This window comes from Callospermophilus lateralis, chromosome X (genome assembly GCF_048772815.1).
Source record: "Callospermophilus lateralis isolate mCalLat2 chromosome X, mCalLat2.hap1, whole genome shotgun sequence".
NCBI lineage: Eukaryota > Metazoa > Chordata > Mammalia > Rodentia > Sciuridae > Callospermophilus > Callospermophilus lateralis.
The window spans coordinates 8,112,709-8,137,538 of NC_135325.1; the positions used below are offsets into that span (position 1 = coordinate 8,112,709).

At 41.6% G+C, this 24,830-nt stretch overlaps 1 protein-coding gene across 4 annotated transcripts in view; it reads right to left on the minus strand.

Annotated features, from left to right (window-relative positions):
• The window catches only part of Sh3kbp1 (SH3 domain containing kinase binding protein 1), a 338,974-nt gene that overhangs the window by 42,887 nt on the left and 271,257 nt on the right, over positions 1–24,830 (minus strand). For all 4 annotated transcript variants that reach the window (XM_077106294.1, XM_077106292.1, XM_077106291.1 and 1 more), the window contains 3 exons: positions 22,102–22,153; positions 18,876–18,956; positions 15,632–15,791 (listed from right to left, as the gene is read on the minus strand). In XM_077106294.1, coding sequence (XP_076962409.1) covers positions 15,632–15,791; positions 18,876–18,956; positions 22,102–22,153 — 293 coding nt within the window. The remainder of the gene's footprint in view (positions 1–15,631; positions 15,792–18,875; positions 18,957–22,101; positions 22,154–24,830) is intronic.

Below are 24,830 nucleotides of genomic sequence, written 5' to 3' on the forward strand. Positions count from 1 at the left end.
GGACCCCGACAGTCAAGTGGAATGAAATTGTTATGTCAAAGAGACATCTGTATTTGCATGTCTATTGAAACACTATTCATAATAGCCAAGTTATGTAATCAACCTTTGTGCCCATTGATGGATGAATACATAAAGTATATGTGGTATAAACACACACACACACACACACGTACACAATGGAGTATTATTCAGTCATAAGAGGAATGAAATTCTGTCTTCCAGCCTGCAAAGGGTGTGGAGGGGACAGAGGTGGGGAGAGGAGGATTAATAGAGTACAGGAGTGCAGTTAGATAAGAGGAATTATTTCTGATGTCTTTTTTTTTTTTTTTTTTTTTTGTGATGGGGATTAAACTCAATGGCACTCAACCACTGAGCCACATCCCCAGCACCCCCACCCCTTTTTAAGATACTGGAGATTGAACTCAGGGGCACTCAACCACCGAGCCACATTCCCCAGCCCTATTTTGGATTTTATTTAGAGACAGGGTCTCACTGAGTTGCTTAGCGCCTCACCATTGCTGAGACTGGCTTTGAACTTGAGAACCTCCTGCCTCGGCCTCCTGAGCTGCTGGGATTACAGGCGTGTGCTACCGTGCCCGGCTCCCAGTTCATTTTTGTATTTTATTTAGAGACAGGATCTCATTGAGTTGCTTAGGGCCTTGCTAAGTTGCTGAAGCTGGCTTTGAACTTGCAATCCTCTTGCCTTAGCCTCAAGCCTCTGGGATTATAGGCATGCACCACTGTACCCAGAACTTCTAATATTCTATAGCATAGTAGGATAACTAAAGTTGACAGAAATTAATTGAATGTTTCAAAATAGCTAATAGGTTTTTAATGCTGTCAACACAAAAAATTGATAAATGCCTGAGGTGGTAGATATGCCAATTACTGTGATCTGATCATTACACCTTTTATATGTATATTGAAATATTGCACTGTACCCCATAAATATATAAAATTATGACTTGTCAATTAAAAACAAAAATATTGAGAAAAGAAAAAATATTCAGTATAAAAACTGCATCTGTATTGAACACATACAAACTTTTTTGTCTTGTCATTATTCCTTAAACAACACAATTTAACACCTATTTTCATGGAATTTACATTGTATCAGTTATTATAAGTAATCTAGATATGATTTAAAGTACAAAAGAGGATAGGTTAAATGGAAATAGAATACCATTTTATATAAGTGAATTAAGCTTCCAATAATTTTGGTATCCTTGGAGGGGGTTCTTAGAAATGATTCCCCCATGGGTACTCAGGGATGAAATATTTTAAAAATGCAGAATTATTAGTAGGAAAGGATCATTATCATTTTAAAATGTCTTCCTTTCCCCAAATAGAATAGAATAATTTCTTGAGAGTCCTTTAATATTATTATTTGTTAGCCACAGAGCTTGATGGATTTGGTGGTTTCATCCTCCGAACTCACAGACTCAACTCAAGTTATACTCACAGCCAGACAGTCCTAACCATTTTGGAACACACCAAGAAGCAGAATTTACACATATCCTGCCTGGGGAGAAAGGTCATTCAGACAGTGGGACTAATTAATTCCACTAGGCTGGGTTTGTTGTTGTTTTCCTTGTTTGTGTTTGTTTTTTGCTTGCTTTATCTGGTCAAGAGGGAAGATGGTTTGAGGTGACATCCTGGTGGGAGGCTCAGCAGTAAATAAGAGGGACTATCGGAGAGAAGGAATTTTGCTCCTAAGTTAATCACATACATCTCAGAACAACGCAGCTGCTTCTGAACGTGTAGTTTAGTTGTGTATTCTGGTAACCATGGATCTTGAAGAAGCTGTGTTTCTCTTTGATTTGACAGCTGAAAGCTTCCAGTCCAACATGAGCCTATCTTGAGGGGTTGTTGGAAGACTCTGTTATGTATTACTGTGCTCATCATATCTTGGATTTTATTACTTTTCTGCCCTTATTTCCCTTTTACTGTCACTCTCAACTATTTTGTTCTTTTATATGTATTTATTTTTCTTTGGGATCTGGCTTTTAATTTATTTTCAAATATTATTTTATTTAACTGACAACAATCATACATATTTATGGCATACAATGTGATGTTTCAATACACACATATGTTGTAGAATGATCAATCACACTAATTAGCATATCCATCACCTCAACTGTTTATCATCTTTTTGTGGCGAGAACATTTATAATCCTTTCTTTAGCTGTTCTGAGATTGCAACACATTATTATTAATATAGTCACCATGCTGTGTAATTGATCACTAGAATTTATTCTTCCTCCCTGACTGAAACTTGTGCCTATTGACCAATGTCTCCTCTTTCCCTGTCTACCTGTCCTCTCCACCAGCCACTAATAACTGTCATCCTACTCTCTATTTCTGAGTTTGACTTTTTTAGATTCCATATATGAGATCTATGTACCTAGTGATCTTCTTCACTTAATCTTCAGAAGTGGGCTTTGTCATTTATCCCCTACCAGTTCAAGCTCTGTACATGTAGGTATGCCAAAAAAGTTCCTGTAAATGAATAGGCAAACATTATGATCTGTCTGGACCTTGTTATACCTTAGACAATAACCTGTGGATAAGTTGCATTCTGGTACCAGGGATTGAACTCAGTACTTGACCACTGAGCCACATCCCCAGCCCTTTTTAATATTTTATTTAGAGAAAGGGTTTCACTGAGTTGCTTAGAGCCTTACTAAATTGCTGAGGCTGGCTTTGAACTTGAACTTGCGATTCTTCTGCCTCAGCCTCCCAAGCCATTGAGATTATAGGCATGTGCCATCAGGTCTGGGTGCATTCTTGATTTCCTAACCTATCTTAGTTCTTCTAGGCTGACAAAACACTGTAAACTGGGCTGGGAATATAGCTCAGTTGGTAGAGTGTTTGCCTAGTATGCACAAAGCTCTGGGGTCAATCCCCAGCACCACCAAAAACAACAAACCATTGTAAACTGGTAGCTTGGATTATAAACAAAAATTTATTGCTCACAGTTCTGAGCCTAGAAGACCAACATGAAGGTGCTGGCAGATTCAGGGTTTGGTGAGGGCTGCTCCCTGATTCATAGATGGTATCTTTTCACCACATCCTCAAGTGGTAAAAGCTGAAAGGTTTCTTATAAGGGCACTAATGCCATTTGTGACCTAATCACCTTCTAAAGGTCCCACCTCCTAATGCAACACCTTGGGGGTTAGGATCTCAATAGGTGAATTGGAGGATGACAGGCATTCAGACCACAGCACCTTCATTCTCAAATCACTTCTCACACTTGAGTAACGTCTCAACACTTTTTAAATGAAAAACAAATTCTTGGAGATCCCCTAGATTATGTCTGTTATTGGTTGAATTGTGTCCCCTCCAAATTCAAATGTTGAAGCCCTAACCCCCCAATACCTCAGAATGTGACTGCATTTGGAGACAGGGCCTTTAAGTTAAAATGCGGTCCTTAGGGTGAGCCATAAACTAATCTAGTGTTTTTATAAGAGGAGGAGTTTGGATACACAGAGAAAAGACCCTGTGAGGACCAAGAGGGAAGGCAGCCACCTGCAAACCAAGAAGAGAGGCCTCAAGAGAAACCAATCCTGCTGACACTTTGATCTTAGTGTGATCTTGTGCTCACAACCATGAGAAAATAAATTTCTGTTGTGTAAGCCACCCAGTCTGTGGTATTTTGTTATGGTAGCCTAAGCAAATAACAACTCTGAGAACTCCAAAGAAACTAAAAAAAAAAAAAAAATTTCTGGATTGTGGCTGTCAATGGACAACTATTGCTATATGGGCATTTTGTCTTTACAACTATTAGAATTATAAAGAACATAGTGTAAATGTAAAACTAAACTGTAAACTGATTATAGCTACTAGAGGCTCAATCCCAAATTTGGGGAGTGCTGTTCTGGTGGTTCTGAATAAAAAGGAAAAGTCATTTACTAGAAGTTGGCCAAAGTGGCTGCTCTTCAATTGGCATTTGGTGTGTCCTGGGTGAGCCAGGGAAGAGTTTCATATCTCTGGGATTAGCCTGCAGGCTCTGTACAGATGGTCTGATACCCTGAACCATGAAGGACCACCCTGAAGAAATAAAAACTAATCATCCCCTAGTGACTCCTCCCCAGATTCTAAAGCACCAGCTACATTCTGACAGAAAAGAGATTGAGATCTTGCTCATATATAACTGAGCCCTGATCCTTCATGCCAAGAGCCAGACACAAGCTTCAGTGGAAATGATCTATGTAGGGCCAGAAGCTAGCCTATTTTGAAAACACAGTAGGTGTAGTTTAAAAAAGGTTCTGATCCTTCCAAGTAGGGGAGCTGCAGCTGGTGTTTTGACAGTGCTCAGACTGTGGGTGTGTAAGCATTTTACAATGTCTATTTGTAAATGCCTTTCACTGTATTTATAGCCTCTTTACAACAATGCTAATGAACTTCAGTTCTAAAAAATACCAGAATTTCTGAAATTCACAGAAGCACATGTCTGGAGTGGCTGCCATCCAATGAGGATACAGCCCCCGATAGTGCCCATTCTCCCCCAGTCTGCCCAACACAAGGGTTCTTTTTGGCAAAACAGGGTGTTGTTGAACTCCAAGAAAGAGGAAAAAGCCCATCCTTCTATCATTTACCAGTTCCTATAAGTGTTTTTGTTTGATGGGTTTTATGGTCACAGCTGTTAAATAAAAGAACATAGTAGAAGGCTGGCAATACCTAGCACCATCTATCCAAAGGCTTCAGAACAAAGTTATCCTGGCTCATTTCTGATTTTGAAATTAAAATAAAGCTATTTTGTGTATTTTTCTTAGCAGCTTTAGTTACAGACACTTAAAACACGTGGCTTGAATAGACAACTCGCAGCTAAGAGTCTCCTTACTTTTCTGTACAGGGAGGCTAAATCATAGAGAAGGGACTGAACGGTTGAGGGAACTGAGGAAGGAAAAGTACAACCCATGGATATAACAGCAGCAGCTACTGCTTGCTGAATGTTTACCATATGTCAGGCACTAGAAGAGCATCCTTCAGGTATTAAGTATTCCATCCTCACTACCACCCCTGGAAGTATCCACTATGTCCCGAACCCCTTCAGGGGTGGGTTCCTCACTGGAATGCTGTCACTGGGTGGCTTCCAGCTACTGGCCCTCCAGGGACTCTCTCAACTGTAGAGAGCCTCCTTGTAGGGCAGCTCACACCCCACCATATAAAAGTCTCAGCAATTTCAGTGCAATGTGGGACAATTCAGATGGGCCATTTTAGTTCCAAAGCTCCTTTTGGATTTGGCAGATGCTTTTTGAGCAAGTATCACAATTTGACTTCTCCCTCTGCCCAATCATGCTTCCTTCTCCGTTACATGGGTATGGAATCCTAAAACAAATCTTCATATTCTGCTGGCTCTGGGTCTGCTTCCTGGGGAACTCCACCTGTGACATCCGGATTTTCATTTTATAGGAAAGACAACTGTCAGGAAGGTTAAGTCACTTGGCAATAAGGGTTGAGCCTAAGTCTAATTGCAGAGCTAAGGCTGCTGACCACTTCTTGAAGCTGCTGTATTAATCAGCCTCCTGGTCTTCCAGGCTAGGGATATGGCCATGGGGACAGTGAGTCATCAATGATGCCGGGCAGCCTGTGTCACCTCAGTTCACTGCCAGCTGGGTAAATTATCTTTGCTCCCCGAGTTAAGAAGTCCTAATAATAAACAAAAATCATGCATCCAGAGGGGCCTGTTCTTCCCACTTAGATCTGAGACCTAAGATGGGGCTTGCACACTGACGGGAATGTGGAAGATGCAGTGTGTATCCCTTGAGAATGTGAACTCAGCCAGTGGCATGGCCCAATTTAGCCCAAGTTGGGACAGTTAAGCCAAGACATGTGGCATGGAAAAGGTGTTGAAGTACGCAAGAAGCCAAGGCAAGCAAGCAAACAAATTGCAGCAGCACTAACAGCAGCGACAACAACAAATCCTACAAAGGACCCACAAACCTTCTGGAGGTGAGTAGAGAAGATGGCAGAAAGAATGGCTCCACCCTTCTCACTGAATAAGATTCCAAGTCCATATGGTAACTCTTTTCTGCAGTCCCTCTTTCCCTCAAAAGGATGTACTACCATAATGCAAATGTTTGGGCTTTAACTGCCTAAAACATTTTATGGAGGAGGGGAAGAAGTTGGAAAGAAAGGAAAAGAAATAGAAAAGCCCCATTGTTTATGTGCAGGCAACCACTGTCGCACATGCTATGCATCCTCTATCTTTTTACCACTTCTCATCCTCCCCAGGAGCTGTCCACTCATATGGACAATGGTAGAGGTCAAATGTGAGCCCACAGAGAAACCACCTGAATCATCCTGTCTTCTTTCTCTCTCCCACTCAGCAAACTTATTTATCACCCCATTCTAATGTAAAGTCAGGAGGAATCACCGCTCACCTCCAAGGTCTCAGTCCAATAATGAACCTGAAGATTTACAGTCAATGCAAGTGAGCACTCCTCTTTGCTGCCCACTCTGGAATATCAGACCTCGACTCCATGAAGCTGGGCAGAGCCCTACCCAGATCAAGCCCCACTCTGTTACAGGCAAGGGTCCTATGCTCGGTGGAGGGAAGGGATGTGCCTAGGGCTATGAGCTGATTGGTGGCAGAGCTGAAACCAGATGGAAGGTTTCTGATGCCCAGGCCAATCTTTCCCCACTATACTTGGGATGGCAATAATAAAGACAAGCATCCACATGTACATGTTCTATGCTCCAAGAGATTTTTTTCCTCTCAAAATAACAACTACAAGAGGGTTTGGACCATCTGTGAAGACGGCAGATGTGAAGTCAGTCTTTCAGAAGCGTTCTGCCCCGGGATGCATGTGACTTTTGTGGAGGTTGGATCTTTCCATCAGGAAAGAACAAAATAGGAGCAGCAGGAACTCCAGTTTTCTTTACTTATCAGATGGAGGGCCTCCCTCCCCTTTCCCAGAAATATAGATCCAAAGGCCCTGCTGAGATCTGTGGAGTCCCTATGTGCCCATCTGGTGGCCAAAAATGTCTCTAGGCATCAAAAGCATTTTGGGATTGCAAAAGCGGTCCCACTTAAGTTGGGACAATCTGAGTGAGGCCAGAGGCACAAGAAACAGGAATCAGAGTGGTTTTCCTGGCAGCTGTCCCTTTGCATTGCATGTCCTTGTCCAGATGAGCACAAACAAGCTCTCTATTTATAGATGGTGAAGACATGTTGGAAGGTGATGGGCATTGCTCACTCAATTCCTCTCCAAATTTCTGTTCTTTATGTACACTCTTTAAGTATACATGGAAGAAGGCTTCCCTCCAGAGCCCATGCAGGGCACAACAAGCCCCATTAACCCTCTAAGGCAAAAAGAGGATGCTGTCTGTAGACCTCATCTGCTATGCCTCAGCTTGGAAGCTCAAAGAGGTGCAAAGGGCTTTAAAGAGGCTGAGTCCAACTCCTGGTCTGTGTCTGGACAAAGAAGAACCTATCATTTTACAACTCTAAGAACAGTTTGTGGGTTGCAGCTTGAAGAACGAGTATTTAGAGAAATAATCCATAGAAGAATTGTGACAGAAATCAAATGGTACTGTGCTGTGTGGGTGTCAAGGTGTTAATACTTCCTAGTGTTTCACTGCCTCATTATGGTCATCAGTAGCAGGAAAATCAATGTCACTCAGGGCTAAATCCTGTCAATACTGTCGGTTCTTTTTGTAACAAATAGGATTCAGTCTACATGTGGGTAGAAAGAAAGAAGATTATACATACAAATGAAATCATGTCAGCAAGTAATATAGACAACCCTAAAATATGAAAAGGTGCTTCCCCCAACCTTTTGGGATTTCTGTGCTCCATAATTCAACTCCCCTCCCTCAGGTCCCAGCCTCCCCAGAGTGCCAAACCTGTTGCTGCTTCTAGGGGTGGCTGCTCCTGATATGCTGTCTGATAGCTACATCTCTACTCTCTTGGGGCTCCAGAGCATGACCTGCTTGCCATTGTGTTGGAACCCCTCTTCCATCAAAGTTACCTGCTGAGCTCTTTCAAAGGAGACAAAAAGGAGCAAGGTAGCCTTCCAGCGTCATTTAAAAAAATTTTTTAATTAGTTGTTCATGGACCTTTATTTATTTATATGTGGTGCTGAGAATTGAACCCAGTGCCTTGCACATGCTAGGCAAGTGCTCTACCACTAAGCCACAACTCCAGCCCCTCCAGTGTCATTTTGCAGAGGGGGAAACAGACTCAAGGAGGTGAGCACCTTGCCCAAGGTCAAAGGGTATGTAAGAAGAAGTGTGGGGTTTCTATCCTGGTGTGCCAGGCTCCAAAGCCCAAGCAAGCAGTGAGTGGGCAGGAGCTATGTCTGGCCTGGCCAAATGACTTTTCCATCTCTTAGAAGGGGAGTTGGCCAAATGTAGGCATTTGACAAATATCTGAAATAAATGAACTAAATATATACAAACACACAGAGAAAGCTTTTCTTATCACTGAATTCACATCAAGCATCTATTTTCTGTTCTTTTGTCCAGTTAATTTCTTACAAGGTAAGTTCGCACATGCTTGGCTTCATGCCTACTTTTCAACTCACCCCACATGATTCGATGCATGCCCAGGCATGAGAACCACTGATCAGTCGTTGCTACACACTCTCTTCTTCTAACTTCCATGACAACCTGCTTTCCCTACCCTTTTGACAGCTTCTAATTCTTTCTCTACCCTATAAATAGTCGCCTCTACTCTCTCCACCTCTTCCTCTCCATAATTTCCTAGAGTGATTGCATCCATTCCATGCTTTTACTGCCATCTATGAATCAAAGATACCTACCCTCCATAATTTCTAGCCTAGACCTCCCTCCTGAATTCTCCGAAGACATGTCTTCATTCCTGACATGTAGAAAAGGGAACACTCCAAAAAAAAAAAAATCATACAAGGCATTACTAGGAATCTTTGAAAAGAAATTTGGAGCACTCTAGTAATCCAAATTCAAATGATGGCCTAAAGCGGCCAAGCACACATCTTACCTGCCAATTCAGGGAACATTTGCAAGGCTCACTCACCAGTTTTTCCTTCCCTTTTAAAATTCATCAATTGATTATTTTATACCTAAGAAGAGCAAAGGTCTATTTTATTAATGCTTTCTTTCGTGGATATAGGAGCTATTCACCTCAGGGACATCATAACCTGGACATATATTTCCTGCTAAGTTGAAACCTGTGGTGAATAAGTAGCCAGGTTGCCTTGGTCAATCTAAAGAAAAACTTAACTCCCATACTGGTAAGATGGTCTCAAGAGAGACATCTATTAAAAAAATGTGTTTGTGTGTGTGTGTTTGTGTGTTTGTGTGTGTGTGTGTGTGTGCGCGCGTATGGCTAGGAACCAGGAAGGTCTGCCCTTCCCTAAATACTTCATTGATCTACTTAATCTTTGTCTCAAGCTAAAATGCCTCTGAGCTCATCAGTCACTTACCTCCCTGCGTTTCTCTGAAATCAGAGAAAGCTAGTGTGGAAGTACATGCAAATGTTCCCTGAGTTGGCAGGTGAAACGTGCTCTTGGATGCTCAGGCCTTCATTTCGAGTTTGAATTATGCGATTGCTCTAAATTTCTTTTCAAAGATTCCTAGTGATGCCTTGTGTGATTTTTAAATTTTTTTTAAAGTACTTCCCTTCTTTTCTACAAAACAGGATGAATACAGGGCTCTAGCGTCACTTGGTGTGGAAAAAAATGCAACTCCATTGCACTGCACCTTCCCATGCACTGTACCTTCTTGCCATGGCCTCCAGCTCTTCACAGGAAAGGTACATGTGATGTGATTAACATTTAAAGCAACAGGTCATCTCCAAGGGGCATAGGAAGAGGTCACTGGGCCAGTTCATTCCACTGTCTTTTAGAATTACCTTTTCTGATGCCAGCTTCCATGTCCAAAGTCAATGGACAATGCCCTCTGGGAGGTTTGAGCCCTGGTAACCAATTCTCCTCAACAAATGGCCCACTTACATCTTGATGCTTTCAGCCACCAGCTAATATGAGGGCTACTTACTAACTTGGCTCTGCCCAACACAGGATGGAACAGTCCTGCTACTACAACATCAAGGTCACATCCCCCATCCACTTCAAGAACACTCTCTTTTGAGGCTCATACCACCTGCTACACATGGTTGAACCTTCTTATTATGAAGTGTCAACAACTCCCTGATCACAATGGGAAGACACTGCATTGAAGAACATTGGCTTTCTCCTCCAGCTCTTGCCATCTTTCTGAGCATATCTATGATGACCACATGGAAATCGCTCCCTATCACTTCAGCCCTTAGGACCTTCATTCATTCACCTTCAGCTGCCCACATTCATGCCCTCCCTTGCTGGGGATAGGCCCATCTTTGGAATAGCCCCATCTATAAAATTATAAGCAACAACCTCCCCTTCTGATCACCAGCTCCTGTACTTCCTTCTGATCAGCAACTTCTCCCACTCCAGCCTGGCCTGCCTGGCTTCCTCCTCACATTCCTGTTTGCACTTCCTTCCCCTTCATCCCACACTCCCTGTCTAACAGTTACAACCCTGGGTACCAAATCCTATCAGTTGCCTGCCCCTCAGAACACATGAGCTTGCAGCAGACAACAGGCAAAGCTCCCCAGCCCCAATTCAGGGCCAAAGTCCTGCTCCAACTTCCATGTTCTTTGGGAAGAAAAAGAAATATAATTATAACTTGTATGTCTGAGTTGGGGAAGATTAACAAATCTGTTTCTTTTCCTTTGAGGCCACACACCTGCTCTGCCCTCAGGTTTCTGGCTTGCCACCTCCCACTGTAGGCACTAATTAGAGCTGAGGGCAACCTGCTTCTCTCCACCATTTCATCAGTTTTCCTTTTTGTTTTCTAAAGTAACCTTCTCCCAAATCTCAAGAGCTCTTTTCACAAAGGTTTCTGAACTTATTTTTCATTAAGTTTTATACACATTATGGGCTGTGGCAGAACACTTGCCTAGCATGTGTGAGGTAATGGGTTCAATCCTTAGCATTGCATAAAAAATAAACACGTTAAATAAAGGCATTCTAAAAAAAATCCTTAAAAGTTTTTTTTAATATGTATTTTTTTATAGGTGGACACAATATCTTTATTTTATTTTATTTTTTAAAATTTTTTTTAGTTGTAGATAGACACAATATACTTATTTATTTATTTTTATGTGGTGCTGAGGATAGAACCCAGAGCCTCAGACATGCCAGGTGAGCGCTCTATCTCTGAGCCACAACCCCAGCCCCAAAAAGGTTTTATACACATTATTAAACATATAACCTCATATATTCATCTGTATATAGGCACACAGATTTAGGTATGGACAGTTAATAGGGGTAGACAGAATGCTCTTTGCACTCCAAACACCTTAGTTATGTGGTGAGGTAGATGAGATAAGAACAGTCTACTTTTATATACTATAAAATAATAACTAAGACATCCCCAAGGCCCAGACTATAATTATGGCCTAGGGGAATATCCATTTTATCATTATTAAATTTTTAAATCAATTCTTATAATAATTTTTGAAGTATCTTATCCCTGTTTAAATTCCATACTAACTTACTTTTCCAGAAATTGAAGGAACATTCTTACTAGTGGTCAAGGATGTAAACATCTGAGGGTCCTTAATGTGTGCTTCCACTTGCTCAAACTGGACATAAACTGCTGGCTGGTGTCCTTCTGATCTTCCTAGATGGAATTCCTAAAAAGTGAACTGGGCCATCTGAGCAGGGGCTGGCACACAGTAGCCCCTCAATACATTTGTGTTAAGTGAATCTATCTAAAAAAGACTATAATCTTCTTAAACTTACATATTCCTTTTTTCCCTCAGGGATGCTTGTTCCTGTTTAAAGAGAAAGTGACAGTCTCTTTTAAAATACCACGTGGTAACAAGTTTGCTGGCTGGTGAGGAGGAGCTCAGGCCCAGACACGGCAGCTGGAGCTGATGCCTAGTTCCCAGCAAGAGCTGCCAATTTGACTGTGTGTCCTTCTGTTCAAGCATCTTTCTGTCTGTCCATCCATCCATCCAGTCCAGCAAATTCTGGCAAAGATTTGGGTTCACACAGCACACAATACCCTTTCTTCAGAGAAACTGTGACATAAATCTGAATACAGTTTATGTTCCTACATCAACTAATTTGGCAGAAGAAAACAACTTCATTAAGAGGTAAGTGTATACATCAGTTGTCCAACTGCTTAGCAAAAAAAAAAAAAAAAATTAAAGTGCATTAAGTACTGAGAAATAATAAACATTTTTTTTGATTTTTTAAATTTTTTTTTGCCTGTTAAAAGTGATCACACTAGGTTTCTTAGAATGTAAGACACACATGCTAAGGAGCCTGTACAGAGGCTGGGAAGGAAGACAGAAGAGAGGCAAAATAGAACAAAATATAAGCACTGGCACCTCCTCCCCTTAAGGAACCATGGCATCCAACAAGTGTTTGTTAAATGAGCCACTACCATATGCTCGACACCGTAAGGCATGTGGAGATGACAAAACACACTCTTGATCTGCTTTAAATCTGGTAAAGGAGTCCGGGGGTGTGCACATCCCAAGTGGCACAGCATGGCGCCCAGCACTAGGCTAAACATGGTGTCAGACATTTGAAGGAGAGAGGAATCGTGAGAGATAAGAGAAGGCTTCCACAGGGGGGCGTGCTGATTGGGCACAGAAGTCATGGAGCATTAGCAGGTGTGTGAGAGGTGGCCAGGGAAGAAAGGGAAAGCACCATCACCAACTTGGGAGAAACCAGAACAGTGGTTCTCATAATCTTGACTTCATTAGCAGCAATAGCAGCCGTGAGCTTATAAGAAACGTAAATTCTCGGGCCTACCCCGAACCTACTGAGTCAGCAACTGCATAGTAGGGTCCAGCGATCTGCTTTGAACAGGTTGCCAGTTGGTCCTGAGGCCTGCCCAAGTCTGAGAACCACTGAGTTAGAGTAGGCACTGCCTTTCCTTCAGCCAGCTTGCAGGAATCTCAGGTCTTTTCTTCCTCTCCAGGCCTTTTTGCAAACTAGTGCATTGGCAGCTGGCAGCCAGAAGATGAGTGGTGGGGCTGGGAGCTGGCTACTCTCTCCCACACTGCTCAGATGACATACACAACATTAAGAAGTTGCATTTCCCACTGACTTCTGTCCAAAGCCCTCTTGTATATCTTCCTTGGTGGTCCATACTCCTATCTGACAATTGGATGTTAGGAAAACAAGATAAGAGGAGAGCTAGGTAGAGGCAGGAAGTAAATGGAACCTCTGAGAGCTCACAAGTTCAGTCAGGATGACACATTTCCCCTAGCTTACAAAGCTATCCCATAACCTGAGGGCCAAGGGAAACTCTAGAATGCAAATGATCTTTCATTCAAATCTTTAGAAGGAGCAGCAGGAATATTTTGGAGATTGTTATTAAGTTCACTGAAATGTTTGCAGCCCCCAAAGGCTAACCCAATTTGGCAGCATAGAGCTTCAGCTCTCCTTGCACCAGCTGTAGTGAATTCGACCTTTCTTGTTCCATATCTTTTCCCTGATTGAATAGCTCATATTCTTCTCGGAAGCACTTAGGTTTATTAAACCTTTCCCTTCTGCTGTGCTAGCTTCTGGGCCAACCACACTACTAATATGACTCTTGCTCTAGTCCCTGGGACTGTGAAGTGGCCTCATCATGCACATGTGCAAAAAGCCTTCTACTATCAGCCAGTAGAAGAGAGCATGACTATAGGGGTGTGACCAGCTCAAAAGGAGCCAAGTCTCATTCCTTTCCCCAAAGGCCATTTCCAGGAATAGTTGTTGCATTGGACCTTGGTAGACATCTGAAGAATGACACAGGTAAACCTGTTGCTACTCAAGTGGGCTCACGTGTCACTGAGATGACCACAGCTCTGTGCTCAACTGGGCAGGGGGCTCCACTGCACATAGGTGTGTGTGCAACCATCACTGTTGGTTGATTCTGACATCTTTCAACCATCCACACTGTGACCTGCTTCCATATTTAGATAGCAGGGGTGGGGTGCATTTCTGTTGTTGTTGTTATTAAAAGTAAAGGAAGGGCTGGGGCTGTAGCTCAGTGGCAAAGTGCTTGCCTAGCACATGTGAGGCACTGGGTTTGATCCTCAGCACCATATAAAAATAAACAATAAATAAAATAAAGCCATGCTGTCCATCTACAACTACAAAAAAAATTTTTTAAATAAAAAAAGTAAATAAGCCATGTTGTAACACAGATGAGCATTGAGGACATGATGCAAAGTGAAAGAAGCCAGTCATTAAAAAAGACATAAAAATACTGTCTGATTTCACTTATATGAGGTATCTACAAGGAGTCAAATTCATAGAGATGGGAAAAAGAACAGTGGTTGCCCAGGCTGTGTGGAGGAGAAATTGGGGAGTTGTTGTTTAATGGGTATAGAATTGTGGATTTACAAGATGAAAAGAGTTCTTGAAATAGTTATGCAACAATTTGAAAGTACTTAATGCTGTTGAACAGTGCACTTAAAATGGTTAAGATGGTACATTTAATGTTATGTGCATTTTACCACAATTTAAAAAACCATTTTTAAAGTAAACAAGCTCTTTTTGTCTTACTGAAGGTTATCCCAGTTCAAAGGCAACAATTAAAAATGACATTGAAAATATTGTTGATTTACAGGCATGAGGCTTCATATTTGGGGATTATTTAGGTGCATTCTATTATCATCCTCAATCTACAGATAGGGAAGTGAGGTGAGAGGGACCATGACTTGCTGAGACTCACACTTCACCTATGAGGAAAGCTGAGATTCTAGCCTGGAGGCCTGACTCAAATGTGAGAGCTCAGAAGCCCCATACAACTCTCAACATGCAAATTTAGTTTATAAGAACAAAACCCCAATGTGTTGACAGTACACAAGAAGACCTCTGGGTCACTGACTTGCTCTGGCGTATTATACCAACATGTATAATACATATATTCAATGATAGAAAGTTTTGGCAATAAACTTGTGAAGAGAATTCAACAATTCTTTGATCTGTGGTAGGCACCTCAGTTCTAGAATGCACACAAACTCTGATCTCACATAACTAAAACATGCATTCAGTCAGCCAATAAAGGAATTTTCATCTCAAATATGTCCCTTAAGAAGGCATGTCCCAAGACTTTGAGGGTCTTTCTTAGAGCTCAGAGACATGTACACTAGGAAGATTTCTGCCATGCCAGCTTCTGGGTTCTACAACAGGCCATGTAGTGAAGAGCAGAAGGAGGTTGGGGTATGGAATGGGGCCCCACAGAATAGTGACAGGGTCAGTGGACACAGCTGTAAGGGAGCTATGCATACCCGAGGTTAGCTTGACACCCAGGGGATGAAGGTGGGTGTGCTACCCATGTCTCCAGTCTGCTGGACAGCTTGCCTTGTTCTAACAAAGCCAGGGAAATCCCTGTGTGTAGGAAGGGCCTAGATGTTGTGTGCCTGAGCCTCACCTGCTAATCCTAAATCCCACACTGTGCCCCAAACCTTGCACCCACTTTTTCAGCACTGGACAGAAGGTGGCCAGCATCTTCATGCAATTTTGCTACAAAGTAGAAAAGTGAAGTTTGATCCCCTTTTCTCTTTCCTTCTCCCTCCCTCTGCAGGTCTGTAGCACCTCATCGTGTCCTGTACCCATCCCATGCCCACCCCTTGGTGAGAGAGAAGCAGTACCTGGAATGAGTCAGTGGGCCCACTGGTCGCTCTGGCCTTCTTGGGGGCAGTGCACCAGGTCGGTTGAGAGAATTGGTCTTAGGTGGCCGAGGCTTTTTTGGTGGGATGGCAGGAACGGAGGGCTTCTGTAAGTCCAGTTTTGGCTCTCTCTCTGGTCTTTCTTTAAGTCATTGTTAAACAAAGCATAAAGAAAACAGATGGATCTAGTGTAAGTGACAGTACTTTGATGCAGATTGCTTATTTCCTGCTTTAAAAAAAATCACTGATGCCATTTCTGAAGGTGAAATTGGTAGCAAAGAGTATCACTTATTCCTTGTCAAGTGAGAAAAAGCCCCACAAAGCCATGTAATCTCCCTGTTCCCTTCTCTCCAGGGAGATTACTGCCCACCCTCAGCAAGCTCCTATTCACCCATCAAAACCTAGCTGAAACGTGACACCATCATGTTCCCAACTCAACAGCTGGACCCACACTCAAAAGAAGACTTTCTTCCTCACCTAAGCATTAAAGGCAGCCCTTTATAAACAGGCTCCACTGGGACATTTTATGGGTGTTTGCATGCTTGAAACAGCCCTAGGCTGTGGGCCTCTCCCACATCTGCTCATCTCCCTAGGAGGCCTGTGCTGCTAGCACGTAGCTGATACTCAGTAGGTGGTTGATGGGTTTGATAAATGGCCTACAGGACCTGCTTCTGGGTGTGGGGAGAGATCAGGCCTGACACCTCTCAGGTCTGCTTCTAAAAAGGACTATGAGACAGTAAAAGGGGGAAACATTGGGAGAACAATTCTTCTAGATTCTCTTTGTGTACAGTTTGAACTTGGACAGTAAACTGGGATTTCTCAAGATATATGGCTTCCAAGGCTCTTTGGAGTCAGGGCTATTGGGATGAAGTTGAAACACTGGCCAAACTGGGCAGTGTTCAATGTCAGCTTCAAGTTTTCTTTTCCCAACTAGCCTTGCCCCATGTATGGGCAAAAAGCATATATCCACATTCTTCTTGATAAATACAGAAATTGAGAGTTGCCCACTAGATCATAGGTAGGTTCCCTGGGTTGACTTAGACTCAATGTTTGGGTGCCCAGGCTGACTGGCACCTCATCAGATACTGTGTAGCTCTCATCTTGTTCACCCCCTCAATGTTTCTATAGGGAAACACCCTCCAACCAGGAATGCTAAGAACTCACTTTTTGGCATACTGGTGCCAGAGGAAGGCTCATCTGACATGTTAAGCAGGGGTATGACTCCTGTTGGGTAACAGGACTAGGACAAGAACAGGAACTCTAATAGCCAGCAGGACGAATGGGAGGGAGGGTATGGGCTGCCCTAATGAGCATACCTAGTTTTGGGACAGGGCTGCTTTCCTGGCTTTCCTATTGCTTTTGACGGAGACTTCTGCCTCTTTGACCCATTGTGGCATAGAACAAGGACTCATGGGAGAACAGGGACCAGGGGTGTGCAGCCATTTGGCCAGCCAAGGAAAGTGGTTGCTCACAAGTTAGCCCATAAGTCAGTCAGTGTGGGCCACTGTAGGAAGATGCCCTCATCATGGAGCCTGGCTATCACCTAGACACGAGTCATGTATCCTCCATGAGGACAGGGGATGGTTTGGTTATTTCACCACACGTGATTTTGTTAGTATATATTCAATGGCTATTTTTTTCAGTGATGTGTGACACAGATGTGGCTTTCACAATGAGGTTCCATGACTCAAATTCTACCAGTTCACTGTGAAAGAAAGAGGTATAGATCCTTAATAGCTTGCAATGTTGGTAAAACTTAGAGGGCTGATATAAAATATTAAATTTCACAATAAAATTTCATGAGGCTGCCAAGGAGCACCTCCAAATAATTGTATTCATTAATTTAGCATTTCTCTTATGACTTCAAAATAACTGCTTTTTAAAATGGAATTTGCTCACCTCCTGTTCAGAATAATAACAGCACTTTTCCCATAAAAATGTATGATCAATCAAATATTAGGCACCTAATAAAAGGAGTCCTTTCACAGCATGCAGATTTTGGGGGGAGATACACTCGACATAGTGGGAATCAAACACATTTGTAAACCTGACTGTGTAAGATGTGTTGAGCCACTTCCCTGCCAATGACATTTCTGACCACCTTCAGAAAAGTGAGCACTAAGCTGCTTTCCCCAGTACTCCTGTGTCACTCTCCATCTGATCCCCAATATCTTGGCCAAGGACATGTGTCTGCAACATTATTAAGCCAGAATCAAGAGCCCAGCAGTGACCAAGGAAGAAAGTTTTCATTTGTTTGGATGGGAATTTCACTAAGCCAAGTCTACCCATCAAGAGTAAATGAGCAGGCTGGGGTTATGGCTCAGAGGCAGAGTGCTCACCTAGCATGTGTGAGGCTCTGGGTTTAATCTCAGCACCACATAAAGTAAAATAAAGACAGTGTGTCCACATATAACTAAAAAAATATTTTTTTTTAAAAAAAAGGGTGAATGAGCACTCTAGGCACTAAGCACAGGGAAGACGATGAATAGATACTGTCAGATATATTCTGATAGTCCACTGACTTTAGGACATGGGCAGGGTGGTGACGGCAAAAATATTACAGAAGAATCCCAATATGTTAAGTGACTGGTCTGATTAGTTTCCATTTGATGAAAAATTTTGGCCCTATTGAGTGCCATACAGCCAGCCATCTCCTGCTTACTTAGAAATGGGATGTTAGGGCTGGGGTTATGGCTTAGTGGTAGAGTACTTGCCTAGCATGTGTGAGGCACTGAGTTCCATCCTCAGCATCATATTACAGTAGAGGGGGTAGAGAGAGAAGAGGGGAGGGGAGGGGGGAGGGGGGATAGTAGAGGATAGGAAAGGCAGCAGAATACAACAGACACCAGAATGGCAATATGTAAATCAATGGTTGTGTAACTGATGTGATTCTGCAATCTGTATACGGGGTAAAAATGGGAGTTCATATCCCACTTGAATCAAAGTGTGAAATATGATATATCAAGAACTATGTAATGTTTTGAACAACCAACAATAAAAATTAATTTAAAAAAAATAAATTAATTAATTAAATAAAGGTATTGTGTCCATTTGCAACTAAAAATATTTTTCTTAAAAATGGGATACTTAAAAGTAATCAAAACAAACTCATAATCACCATATTTAAAAGAAAAAGCAAATTCTATGGTTAATACAAACTAGTATTATGACAGACAGCCTTGTCTCTTGCTGTTCTAGAAGTGCCAATGAAGAATTAATTCCATACCTTTTTCTTCTGTTCTGTTTGGCAGCGTTTCTGGTCTTTCAGGAGGTATCTTTTTAAGTTCATGTTTTCTCTCTGTTGTACCTGGGAGGGAAAGGACAATAGTTATCAGAAAATATTTTCTCTATTCATTTATAAGACACACCAGCATTTCAGTATTTATTAGGTATAGGAAAGTCAATTGATTTTTTTCCTCTTGAGCTGGATGCTGGCATAACTTGGCTAACATGAGTTGCTTAGAAACAGAGCAAAAGTAATTTCTAGCCCATTTCATTATGTTTGTTTGCCTATACATTCTCCATTCATAAGAACACCACTAACATTTTCTGGTATTTAAACCTGGCTTCCTTAGGCATAAAAATAGTCACTAAGTAGGGATGGGGAACATATAGAGTCACTCATCAAAATTCAAAAATAAGGGGTCACTGGATATTGTGCTCTATAATAATAAGTGATTTCACAGGGAACTGGATTCCATCTTGTAGTAGTTTTAAAACATGGCTTGGAATTGTTTGATAAACCTCCTATTAAGAGGTGAGATCTATATCTCTTTTCCAGGAATGTGGACAGGTTTGTAACTGCTTTGGCCAGTGGTTGAAGTGATACTATGTAATTTCCAAAGCAAGTCATAAAAGTCCATGTAGCTAATACTTTATTTGTTAGAATACTAGTCTCCATGTAAGAAGACAACTATCCTGCAGAAGCCATACGTAGATATGGCTTACAGGCTCAGCTGAGCCCAGTCTTCCAGGTACCCCTGCCATGGGAAGCCAGATATGTGAGTGAAATAGCCATCTTCCAGGTGGATTCTCCAGCCTCAGCTAGTCCAGATTTTCCAACTGAGGCCCCAGACCTGATGGGACAGAAACCAGTCATGCAGGCCATACCCCGTTTACATTCTTGACCCACAGTATCTGTGAGCATAAAAAGATTCTTATTTTCTGCTACTAAAATTGGAGTACCTTGTAATACAGCAGTAGTACCTACAGCAAAATTTTAGGTCGAGGGATGTGCAGAGATGTTACATTGCTTCTCTATATATCCCTTCTTTTTCTATTGAATCTCTTAAGTATTACATTTTCCTAGCTGCACCACTTTGCATTTTATCTTTACCCATGCAGACTGTAGTTGCTCCCTCACCTGAGCACCACATAAAGTAAAGACGGTGTGTGCTATTAGCCTTACTGGTGCCATTAGCCTCAGGCATATAAGAGAATTTCAGAAATAACTAGAGCACAAACCAATCAAAAATATTTCTCTTATTTATAGACATGGTTGAGTGCCTGACAGACTTTTCACATGACCAGCTCTAAAATGGGTGCTTGGTATTAAAATCTCAATTACACAGCCTCTGAGGCCAAGAGAACTTTAAAAAAATATTCACAGCTAGCTGCTATGGCACATGCCTATAATCCCAGTTACTCAGGAGGCTGAGGAAGGAGGATCACAAGTTCAAGGCGAGTCCAGGCAACTTAGAGAGATCCTGTCTTAAAATTAAAAAAAATAATAAAAGGTTCTAGGAGTGTAGTACAATGGTAGAAATCTCAGGACCTAAAAGGAAGAATCCACTGAACATATACTTCATCTGAATCCCTTTAATAACTCTCTACCTCCTAATCTCAAAGCAGTTCCCAAGATCCTTCATAAATTAGCAGAAGTAGTCTAGGAAGATAAAATGCCATTTTGCTTTGCCCCCCAGAATCCCTTAACAAATATTGGTGAAATTGTTTCTAAAGGATAAGAATTTGCCTACCATGCTACCAATATAGTCTCCTAATGCTAATGAAGAAGTTCAGTGTCATTCTTAGAGATACAGAAAAAAATCAACAATTGGACCATCTTGAAGAATCCAATCTTAGTTAACTACATTCTAGGCTGCCTTAGCCGTGGACCACTTGATCCATCTCCTTGGTCTCCAATGGTTACCAAGGCCTCCAGGAGAAAGGGTTCTCAGAGAAAAACACATAAATAGCCTGCTTTAATCTCTACACAATAAAATATTTATATAGCCAGAACCACTAGGTGGCAAAATGAAACTGTTCAATGCCAGCACAAATGAAGGCCAAGCAGGAGATGTAATTAACATCCCATTTCAGGGCTTAATCTCTGTAATTCTCAATTATGCCTGAGGGAACGGCAAAGGAATCTGGGGTCAGGTTGATTTTTTCTCTCCAACTTGGTAGGCCAAAAGTCATTTTAAAAAATTCTTGGGGCTGGGGATGTGGCTCAAGTGGTAGCGCGCTCGCCTGGCATGCGTGCGGCCCGGGTTTGATCCTCAGCACCACATACAAACAAAGATGTTGTGTCCACCGAGAACTAAAAAATAAATGTTAAAAAAATTCTTAATAAATGTATAAACAATCTGGAAATTTACTCATACTTTAAATGCTATAGAAATATCATAACTGTGAGTTTACAGAACTAAAAATACCCCCACTATTCTGTTTTAGTTGTTACTTTTTAAAATGCCACTTACCTAGCTAGTTACTCATGGAGGAATTTCTCCCCATAATTTACTGTAACAATTATAAAGTGGAGTTCTATTGGGAAATATGAACCATCCTTTTTATGTATGAAAATCTCATGTGCAATGAGTTAACAAAAGTCAAATGACTTCAATTCTTGCTATATTATTCAACCTTAATATCTGAATTATACAGGAAAAAGTGAATTGGACTCTTCAAGTTTAAAAAAGAACGAGGAATGAAAAGTATTCATGGCTAAAAACAACCATCTTTTTGTTGGGGGATGGATAAGTGAGGGAAGTACAAATTTTGGTTAACCACAGAGGACAGACACTGAAAATCCAGCAAGGCCATACATGAACAATGACACTATGGCCCATGGGAAACAATCTTCCCTAGGCTGACTCTCTCCATTAGGCACAGGGGAAGCAGGACAATATTAGGTTCTCTCTTCAAAAGGAGTTTATTAAAAACAAAACACAAAACTCATTTATTTTAAAGTTCTTTTGACCATTCTCTTGGGGAGCTCCCGTTTTTGCACAGTATCAGGGACATTAAAATCACATTTTAGTGATTTTAGTTTGTTTGTTTAGGAAAAGCAGTATATTTGAAACCTGCCTGCTGAGACCAAATCATAATTTCCCAATGTGGCAATCTGTGGCATTTGAATCGAGGAATCTTGAGCTCTACCATGGACAATTTGAATATATGCAAAAGAAAGATGTACAATTTTATTTTATTGAATTGAAAGGTAAATTTATTACCTGCGCCTTGTTTGATGACAGGAGCAGATGGAGGTGGTGGTTTCTTGGGTCTCTGAAAAAACAATCAAAATTAGACCAGATAAGACTGTTGGCAAATTGTCCTCTCACAGAAGGACCACAGACAATATTTTCTATGCACAGTGTGGACAATTTGAAGAATCTCTCCAAAAAACTGAGCAATTCTCTCTCCAGGGATGTCAGCTTTTGGCACCTCTAAACAAATACTAGAATAAATTCATTTGGCATAATAAAATTCTGATCGACAAATGAAACGCTATTTCCTCCTTTCTAAATTTGTAACAGCCTTCTGGAAAAGCACCGCTCAGCAAAAATGGCCTGAAACCAGCAAGCACAATGGTACTCCTACGCTGAAACCACATTTGCAATTAAGATTTAATCTGCTGAATAACCAAGTGATTTGAAGAGAGTCACTATGAAGACAAAAAATCATATCTGCTGCCGGTGAGGGATCTCAACAAAATGTAGGCTGAGGGTCTGCTACAGCCAGTTCAGGTTCTATACCTTCTTCTACCCCTTTCTATGCTGAAGCTGGCAGACCATTTTTGAGGTCCCTCATGGATCAGATGTACCCTGTCACATGTGATAAACTGGAATAGAGGGTTTTTTGTTTTGTTTTGCAAATTGGCTACTATTTATTTATCTCTCACACACTGTCACTCTGTAGGTGATGGAGGCAACAATATAATCAACTGTAATCAATGGCATTTATTCCTGATCTGGTTCCAGATAGCCAGTATTTCCTTGTCATCCAGGATTGACTGTAGAAGGGAGATGGATGGGCTCAACTTGGTGAATTAATAAGTAGTTGGGGAATCCGGCAAGGGTATCATCTTAGTTATGCCAAGGGCAAAAGGGTGAGGGCCAAGGGCAAGGTAAAACCATCTCAATGTTAAAATCATTAAGGATGGATAGGAATGGGAAGCATTGGAACACATGATCCATATTGCTGTTGATACCTCCTCTCTTCAGTTTCTCTGGGCATCATATACTTGTGATTCTAGGAAAGCTCCAGAGACTCTTCTGGTCTTTGAAAACATATTATTGTGTCATTACCACAGGGACCAGCAAACACACATGCCCAGTCCTGGCTCTGACTCACCAGTACTAAATGTAGTACAGGGCCACAGGAAGAAATGGTTTTAAGTAAAACTCAGACAATAGCAGACCTACAAGGAAATTTTGGAGAGCTCTCATAGCATATAGGTTCTGGATTCAGTAAATTTTCAGCACTGCTTTTCAGTAGCTGGGTGAGTCAGCCAATTTCCTCTGAGTTAAACAGTATAGCATGGTCGGCAAGAGGTGGGGATTCTAATATCTGTCACTACGAATCTCTTGCCATCCTTAGCTGTGGTCACTGGGCAAGCAACCTTACCAAACTGTTCCCTCTCATCTATAAATGGTGAATTAATATTCTTTTTCTTAGGAGGAAGTGATTTCACAAGCAGAAGGAGTATTCTCTGACTTGTTTAATCCTTACAAAAACTCTATGAGGTGGTGATATTAGTATGCCCATTCTGCCATTGAAATAATTGAGGCTTAGAGATATAAAGGCATTTCCCAAGGTCACCAGGCTATCAAATGAGGCAGGAGATGGGAGTCAGGCCCAAGGCTGTCTGACCCGCAACATGTTCTTAACCAGCATGAAAGATCCATCATGCCAGAGAAAATGGGTATCAAATTGCAGCTACAGTATGAGCTTACCATGATACAACCTTTACAGAAAAAGACTAGAAAGAAATTAATTTAAAGTGGTGGCCTCTGACTAGTAAAATTATGAATGATACATGTGTTTCTTTCTTAATGTTTTTCTGTATTGTCTATATGAGTACTGACAAACTTTTATCATAAAAAAGCAGGCTGCTGCTGGGTGCAGTGGCATATGCCTGTAATCTCGGTAATTTGGGAGGCTGAGGCAGGAAGACTACAAGTTTGAGACAGCCTTGGCAACTTACCAGTTCCTAAGCAATTTACTGAGACCCTATCTCAAAATAAAAAGGGCTTCCTATGTAGTTCAGTGGTAAAGTATCTCTGGGTTCAATCCCAGTATCAAAAAAAAAAAAAAAAAAAAGAAGGCAAGCTGCTCTAAGGGCCACCTCTCCTTGCATACAGGCCCTCTACTGAGTGGATGGATTTGGGGATGGGTCTCTGGCTCAGGGTTTACCACTCCTCTATCCCCTGTGTCAGTCCCTTCCAGCTCTCCACCAACTCCTTCCTTTTCCTTCCTCCGTTCTCTGTCTTTATGTAAATTATACTGGGGACAGATGTATGTTTACTTAATGAAGTCATCACTGAAACTCTGCCAATTAACCTTCCTGTACCTCAGGATCAGAGTAATTTCTTATTCATGAAACTGCCAACACCCTGTGGCCTAATTCTTTCCAGTTAAATCCCAACAACGCCTACCCCTGGACATCTTGGTCACTCCTTGTTGGTCTGAAACTTTCTATAACCAATTTCACATGAGCTTCTTCTAGTGGAGGACATTACCCCAGCAACCTTGCCTCAAACCACATGGCCCCAAATTAAAAAAAAAAAAAAAAGACAATTACAAGTCATACTATTTTCCAAGATTACTGGGCGAAGAAAAATACATCCCTTAATGTTGTGCTACTTTGGCATGTAGCAGATACATAAAATGTGACAGAGCAGAGCAGGGGGTGGGGAGAGGGAAAGAAGGAAGAAGGTAGGTGGGGAGGGAAGACAGAAAA